This window comes from Siphateles boraxobius, unplaced genomic scaffold (assembly GCF_051911475.1).
Source record: "Siphateles boraxobius isolate OS27281-9 unplaced genomic scaffold, OSU_SipBor_1 7, whole genome shotgun sequence".
NCBI classification, from domain to species: domain Eukaryota; kingdom Metazoa; phylum Chordata; class Actinopteri; order Cypriniformes; family Leuciscidae; genus Siphateles; species Siphateles boraxobius.
Window position 1 is genome coordinate 15,820,001 of NW_027509197.1, and position 8,216 is coordinate 15,828,216.

The 8,216-nt window shown below is 38.9% G+C and overlaps 2 protein-coding genes across 6 annotated transcripts in view; both read left to right on the forward strand.

Moving 5' to 3' along the window:
• LOC143723549 (kelch-like protein 9) overlaps positions 1-3,541 on the forward strand; it is a 66,500-nt gene extending 62,959 nt beyond the window's left edge. For all 5 annotated transcript variants that reach the window (XM_077216147.1, XM_077216146.1, XM_077216148.1 and 2 more), the window contains 4 exons: positions 246-442; positions 543-1,389; positions 1,480-1,593; positions 2,725-3,541. In XM_077216147.1, the coding sequence (XP_077072262.1) occupies positions 246-442; positions 543-1,389; positions 1,480-1,593; positions 2,725-3,221 (1,655 nt within the window). In that variant the 3' untranslated portion in view covers positions 3,222-3,541. The remainder of the gene's footprint in view (positions 1-245; positions 443-542; positions 1,390-1,479; positions 1,594-2,724) is intronic.
• Positions 3,542-4,712: 1,171 nt separating this feature from the next.
• Positions 4,713-7,748, forward strand: hsd3b1 (hydroxy-delta-5-steroid dehydrogenase, 3 beta- and steroid delta-isomerase 1). Its single transcript, XM_077215506.1, has 3 exons — positions 4,713-4,991; positions 5,330-5,494; positions 6,385-7,748. The coding sequence occupies exons 1-3, from the start codon at positions 4,844-4,846 to the stop codon at positions 7,191-7,193; spliced, it is 1,122 nt and encodes a 373-aa protein (XP_077071621.1). The 5' UTR covers positions 4,713-4,843; the 3' UTR covers positions 7,194-7,748.
• The last annotated feature ends 468 nt before the right edge of the window (positions 7,749-8,216 follow it).

Below are 8,216 nucleotides of genomic sequence, written 5' to 3' on the forward strand. Positions count from 1 at the left end.
AGTTGCACTTTACACTTAAGTCGAATCCATATGTTCGTTTGGCCAGAAGCTAGTTATTTACTTTATAAAGTTTTAAATATGGATATTTTTCTTACACAAACTCCTCGCTTTGCTTCGGGAGGCCTTTATTAACTATTTTTTCTGCATTGTAGTTTATAATTAGGTTTAGGCATTTTCTCTTTGCACTCTACTTCACACTGATCCACACTGATCAGATCAATTCCCTCTCTGTTTTGTTGTGTCAGGAGGCATGAGAGAGCAGGAGCTGAAGGAGATTAAGCTCCATGGCGTGAGCACGATCGGCCTGAAGAACATCATAGAGTTCATCTACACATCTCGTCTGAGCCTGAGTCTCGGCACCCTTCAGGACACACTAGAGGCGGCGAGCTTCCTCCAGGTGCTTCCCGTTCTCAACTTCTGCAACCAGCTTCTTAGCAGTGAGGTACAAACACTTAAGATGTGGTGTTAATTTTTCCTTTGCATTAATTATTCATCCGTGCATGATGCGGGTTTTCAAATAAGCCACGTTTTTTACATGGCAGATCACTGTCGAAAACTGCGTGGAAGTGGAGCGCATTGCCAGAGATCTTCTTCTGGAAGACGTCCAAAAGCACGTCCACATGTTTGTGTGCGAGAATTTCTCTGCGTTGATGCAGAGCGGCCGCCTCCTGCAGTTGTCCGAGGCGAGCATGACGTACGCCCTCTCCAGCGACTCTCTGAGGGGTTTCTCTGAGATGGAGCTGTACCGCATCGCCCGTGCCTGGCTGTCCCATAAACAAAGCGAGCGTCGTTCTGCTGCTTACTCCCTGATGCGCCACATACGCTTCCCTCTGATGTCCCCAGCTGAGCTCCTCCAGATCTCTCAGGAGGACCAGATGGAAGAAGGAGCAGCAAGCGTGGCAAAGGAGGAAGTGGTGCCGTTCATGCGATCGGACACGGCCTGTGTCAACCTCCTCCTGGAGGCCAGCAACTATCAGATGCTTCCCTTCCTCCAGCCTGGGCTGCAGACGGAACGGACCCGAATTCGATCCGACTGCACTCACCTGGTGGTTCTGGGTGGTGTAATGAGGCAGCAACTCGTGGTCAGCAAAGAGCTCAAGCTGTACAATGAAGAAGACGGGGGCACCTGGAGGGCCCTCCAACCTATGGAGGTCCCACGTTACCAGCATGGAGTGGCTCTTCTAGGGGGTTTTCTTTACATTGTAGGAGGTCAGAGCACTTATGACACCAAGGGCAAGACAGCTGTTGACAGCGCGTACCGGTATGATCCTCGTTTTGACCGGTGGTTGCAGGTGGCCTCTCTGAATGAGAAGAGGACATTCTTCCATCTGAGCGCTCTGAAGGGGAAGCTCTATGCTGTTGGAGGGAGAAATGCCACTGGGGAGATTGGTAAGGACATGTTTTAGCAATTATACTGAACAAAATGTTCTGTTCTGCCTTAAAATACTGTGGAAAAACAGAAAACTGTCTGTCATTTAGATTCGGTGGAGTGCTACAACTTGAACAAGAACGAGTGGACTTTTGTTGCACCGATGCATGAACCTCATTATGGACATGCTGGCACGGTACATGGAGGTCTGATGTATGTGTCAGGTGAGTATCCACACTGGGAGCTCAAAAAAGTGAGATCAATTCGAAAAGGACTACTATACTGTGCATTAATGTGGTAACATCTGCCCTACATAATTAGGGGAGATTTTGTAAACTAATTAATTCTGGCTCACAAAGCATGTGGCCTTAATTCACCACAGTCCTCAGCATGAGTCTAATGAATGCACTGCACAAGAATTCTTTACTCTTTTTTTTTTTTAAAGAAAGAATACTGTTTAGAGGTCTCTTAGCAACTTTCCAATCTTCACATAATGGCGAAGTTCCCGGAACAAGAATCAAAAGCAACATGAAACAGATAACCAGGAAACAGAGCTGCGTCAAGCTGAATTGGGTCACTCATCTGAGGTTAGACCGCAGTCTATAAAGGGCATGGCAGGCCTGTTGTGAAACCATGAGAATGTTCCTGCTTGAAGAATTGCAAACCATCCAAACATAATAAAAAATAAGGACATTTGAAGAGAAAAAAAGTAATTGAGTTATGGAACGATACAAATAATAATATTGAGGCACTTTTATGTCATTTCCATCGTCACACAAAGTTTTTCAAAAGTTTGTGTACTTATTTAACAAATTAAATATCCGGCTTAAGCTGAAATAAGATTTGTGAAATTGTAATTCAATTAATTAAAAAGTATAAATAAAATAGTAAATCAAATAAATAAAAAGTATATTTAATTTAATTATTAATTTAAATGTATTATTTTTACTTTAAATACAAACTATAAAATTATACCTATCAAGACTGCTGAGAGTCTGTAATTTTCTCCAAAAAGTTAAAAAAAAAAAATCTTGCTATATGCTATATTAAACACAAAACATCCTTTGAGTAGTAGAAATGACACTGGTGTGACATTTTATGACTTATTCAGACTTTTTCTATGCTGTATATATACACTGTTGGACATTGGTGGTAGACTGAGTTTTGTGCAAGTGGTGGTCTGGTCTCAGTATAAGACTTGAGATTCCCGGTCCTATTCTTCAGCCTCTTAACCACATCCTTTCTGCTGATTTGTGTTTCTGCACAAATAAATAAGCTTCCTCTAAAAAGTCTAATGAATATCCATTTGTTCCTCAATAAGTTAATTAAGTTGCATTCGTCTTTTATAACATCAGGTGGGATCACAAGAGATGCTTTCCAGAAAGAGCTGCTGTGTTATGAGCCCGATAGAGACTTGTGGAGCAGACGAGCAGACATGATGGAGCTTCGTGGTCTCCACTGCATGTGCACCGTGGGCGACCGTCTCTACGTCATGGGTGGAAACCACTTCCGGGGGACTAATGACTACGATGATGTGCTAAGCTGTGAGTTCTACAGCCCTGCGTCTGACCAGTGGACAGTGGTGGCTCCGATGCCCAAGGGTCAGAGTGATGTTGGGGTGGCCGTCTTTAAGGAGCGCATCTACGTGGTGGGTGGTTACTCCTGGAACAGCAGGTGTATGGTGGATATCGTGCAGTGTTATGACCCTGAGAAGGATGAGTGGGAGAAGGTCTTCAATGTCCTCGAGCCTCTTGGAGGAATACGGGCCTGCACTATGACAGTTCATTGTCCAAAAGGTTCAACGGATGAGGCTGAAATACAAGAGTGTCCTCTTTCAACATCCAAAGGCTGAACAGATGCTTTGATATCACTCTTGGCCTTTACATGTGAGAGACTGAAATTAGCTTCACATTGCTAGTGATGTGTTTTGCAAAAACAAATTTAATGGTTTGATTATTGTACATCCACCTTTGGGGCAAGGAAAAATAATTTGCTTGTAAAATAAAGCTGTTAATGTACCGTATTGTACTGTGTTTTTGATCTGCTCTCTTTCAGTGACTGATGACACATATGAGGGACATAGTGCTTAATGTTGCATCTCTAAATTATTCTGTTTTATTTTTGCTTCAAATACTTTTATAAGCTTTGCAAGAATAAACTTTTTTCAATCAATTCATTTGTGTTTGGTACCTTTTTGTATACATTTCTCTTAACAGAACAACATTTCTAATGTTTACACTCACGCAAAAAAAAAAAAAATCCTACATTATAATGTTTAATTATATGGTAGTTGGGGTCTTTCTGTGATATTACATTTGTTTTTTAGAAAACTACTTTATTATGTTACAAAATTGCATTTTATTGTCTGTGTTCTCTGAGCCTGAGTGTTCATTCAAAATGAAAAGTGTATAAGGGTTAATTACTTATTTTTGTTTTTTAGTAATGGCTAGAGAATATACACGATATAGTATAGTTTAGAAAATATACACTATATATATAATTTGGGGTCAGTAAGGTTTTTATTTTCTTCGTTTTTTATTATTAATATTTCATTATTAATGATACTTAATACTACTATTCATAAAAGGATGCATTAAATTGATCAAAGGTGACAGTAAAGATATTTATATGGTTACAAAAGATTATGTTTCAAATAAATGCGGTTCTGTTTCTATTCTTCGATGACTCTTGAAAAAATTTATCACATTTTCAAAAAAATTTTGAGCAAACAACTGTTTTCAACATTATATAATGATTTCATATTTTGAAAAAGTCATTAGACAAAGCATCTGAAGCCAAAGAACAATTATCCCAGTAAATAAATTATCTGTGGTAAATATGAAAGACTACAGTCGAAACTGAATGAAGAATGTTCCCTCTCTCATATCTGCACAAAGGCAGTAAAGGTATATATATATATATATATATATATATATATATATATATATATATATATATATATATATATATATATATATATATATATCAATCAGTAAAATAGCCGTTTCCTAAAGGTTTTGTGTCTATATTTTATTTTTATTTTGCACAAAACTAAGACAATACTATTATGCTAAAACTACAATTGAGGCAAATGAGGAGAGAAAATGAAACTTGTAAGATCCCCTTATGTATCTCTCATTTGATAACATGTAAAGCCATGCATAAAGAAAACCTATTCAATTGATTCATTGCCAACAATTGCTGTCTTTGTAAAAACAGGAATCTTAAAAATAAGCAGACTGCTGACTTGCACCTTGACAATGTTTCTCAAATCCTCCCCCCAGCCTGTGGCATTGAGGCTGTCCTTGGCAGATAGTAGTGCTCAAAAACACACCACCCTCCCAGTCTGCTCCAGCATCTCCGAGGTCTCATCGCGTCACTTTGGTTTTCAGTCATGCTCTCTAGTACGGTTCTTTAGTGGCATATATATCGTGGCATACACAAAGGAGTGAAGTGGTGCTGGTGGAAGTTGCCATGGCTCTGTCAGGAAACGTGTGTGTGGTGACAGGAGCCTGCGGGTTTCTGGGAGAAGCACTGATCAGACTGTTGCTGGAAGAGAAGCTTGCTGAGATCCGACTGCTGGATAGAAACATCCGGTCGGAGCTAATACAGTCTCTTGATGGTAAGTGGATACTTCCATTACAGTATATTCTCATCCAAAATAGCAAATCCCTCTTTTATTTCTCCTTTTTGTGGAATCTGTTGGTCTATATTTATATTCATTGGTTTTGTGGTGTCTCTTAGTCTCTAGTAGTTGCCATTCTTCTTCCTGTTTTGCACTTTGCTTAAGGATATTAAGAATACAGATAATATACACTATGTAAACCGTTCACATGACATTTCTGTTTTTTTTTGTTTTGTTTTTTTACTTTCTCGTCTCTTTATAAGCATGATGGCAAATAGAGAAATGCATAAAATCAACACTCTGGCTTTAATTTCTTTCTCTGTCTGTGTCCTCAGATTGCAGGGGAGAGACTAAAGTGAGTGTTTTTGAGGGGGATATCAGGGACCGTGAGCTGCTGAGAAGAGCCTGTAAAGGAGCAGCACTTGTTTTTCACACTGCATCTCTCATCGATGTCATTGGAGCCGTTGAATACAGTGAATTATATGGAGTCAATGTTAAAGGTGAGAGATCTGTACTGGTCTTTAGCACACGGTAACAAGTCAGAATGAATTTGAGCTAAGAGGAAAAAAACTTTCAGGATGAATATAGAGTTTGGTCACAATTTTTCTTTTTCCAGTAAAAATGAGATTCAAACAAAAAGTGAGCATTTGTATCAATGGTTCTTAAACTGGGGGGACGGGGCCACTAGGGGGCCACCGGAAATTTAGAAACAAGCTTTAAAATAAGCTGAACTAAAAACCAAGATATTTCTTATTTTAATTCATCTTCTCAACAATTGTGCTTTGTCTTTGAAGAACCATGATTACAACGGTCTTGGATTAATGGTGCCCTTGGATTAAGACTGGATATAATCAAATAATAACCACAGCATAATTTTTTTATAAGGAATTCACATTTTTGTAGGTATGCCAAGCTCTAAAATAATTTGTCCTTCTAAAATAAAATATCCTTATCCTTAATGTCCTTATCCTTAAACCTTATCCTGTAAATGACAACGACTGGAAAATTCATGTGAATTCATTGTTTAAAAAGAGAGGGACACCTGAAAAATATTCAGTTCTTTAAACTTCTGGAATCCTGAAATGTAATTATTCTAATTTTAGTAACTTATCTTAATCAATGGACACTGTAAAATAAGAAATGTTTTGAAAACTGTCTTACCAAAGGAATCCTATTAGCCTACCTGGGCCTTCGGTTATTGTTGTGGACAATGGGGGACCATGGAGCCAAAAAGGTGGAGAACTACTGATTTAAAAGACACTTGCTTTAGCAAAACAAATACAACCACAAAAGATCTACTCTGACTAACCAAAATATGCTAACACAATATAATATAGTAATAATAAGGTTCAAAGGCAATGGAAAAAAAAATGTTTTTTTCCCATTGCAGGAACACAGCTGCTGCTGGAGACCTGCATTCAAGAAAACGTAGCCTCCTTCATTTATACTAGCAGCATTGAGGTGGCTGGTCCCAATCCCCGCGGTGATCCAATCATTAACGGCGATGAGGACACCCCCTACTCCGCCTGTCTTAAGTTCAGCTACAGCAAAACCAAGCATGAGGCTGAACAGATTTGCCTTCAGGCCAATGGAGAGCTGCTCCGCAATGGAGGTCACCTGGCTACTTGTGCATTGCGGCCCATGTACATCTATGGACCAGGCTGCCGATTTACTTTAGGCCACATGAGGGATGGAATCCGCAATGGAAACGTGCTGCTGAGAACATCAAGACGTGAGGCAAAAGTGAATCCTGTATACGTGGGAAACGTAGCCCTGGCACATCTACAAGCAGGTCGGGCACTCAGAGATTCTCAGAAAAGGGCCGTGATAGGTGGAAACTTCTATTACATCTCAGACAACACGCCACCTGTCAGCTACTCGGACTTCAACTATGCTGTTCTTTCACCATTAGGCTTTGGGATACAAGAAAGGCCCATTTTGCCCTTTCCACTTCTATATCTTCTGTCATTCCTCATGGAATTACTGCATGTTGTTCTCCGACCCTTCTTGAGGTTCACTCCACCCCTAAATAGGCAGTTACTGACCATGTTAAACACACCATTTAGTTTCTCATATCAAAAAGCTCTCAGGGATTTCGGATATTGCCCTCGTTATGACTGGGAAGAGGCACGCAAGCGCACTACTGATTGGCTAGCGTCTGTCTTACCCACAGAGAGACAGCAAATTAACTTGAAATAAACTAACATCATGTTTATGAATACTATGCTACCTGTTTTTTTCCAGAAGCCATGTCCTGCCTGTTGATTTATAGTAATATTTTCTACTAATTAGAGAACAAAACATTAGATGTCTAGTAAAATAAACTAGACTTGGATAATGCATGTTTTACATAATTTTAAAAAAAACTTGGAAATGTCTGTATATTATGTTTACACTTGTCTCAAAAAATATAAATAAATATCCATATAAAGAAAAAATTATTTCCAATAGAGGATTGCTTTATTGAATGAATGAATGTATTTTAAAATTAAAAAAATAATTTCAGAAATTAAGAGAAAAAAGTATCAATGTCAGTTAGGCTTAGGCACTACATAATCTGTGAATTATGAATGCAAATAATGACTTATACGCAAATGACTGAATAATGTGTTAATTCATAGGCCTACCCAGGGCCTAAAACTAACTTTGTGCCAAACCAGCCCATGGCCGGGTACTTAAGAAAAATGACCAGCTTTAAATAATTTACCAGCCATGAAGCATCTAGATTAATCCTTATTAAAGTTACAAAAGTTATCCAGTCACGAGCATTGTGTGTTTTTTGTGGTTTGATTCAATAAGAAAAAATTAAAGTGGCTGCTCTCACTTTAAGAGCTAATGCCGGATACAGTTTACACATGCGTTTTCTTTCTTAAATGTTGGGGTTCACTTAAGACAAAACTGACTATGTTTACGAGGATACTTGCCATTGGCATTTTTACAATTTTGTTTGAATATGTTTGTTCAAGTGCAACAAGACGTGAAAGAGAGCTCAATTCAGTGTTCAGAAATTGCGCGCTGTCTGAGACACAGATTTATGTGTGCGTGGTTTGGATGTGTGCGCATACAACACTTTCCATACACACAGTGTGTGAGAAACTAATTGAGTTCCCTTGCAGCACTGTTCCCTCATCTGTCTCGAGTGTCGTTCACGTTCATGTTCTCAAAACATTGCATTGTTAAAATTCATAAAACTTTTACTGACCAGTTGGCAATTGACACCAT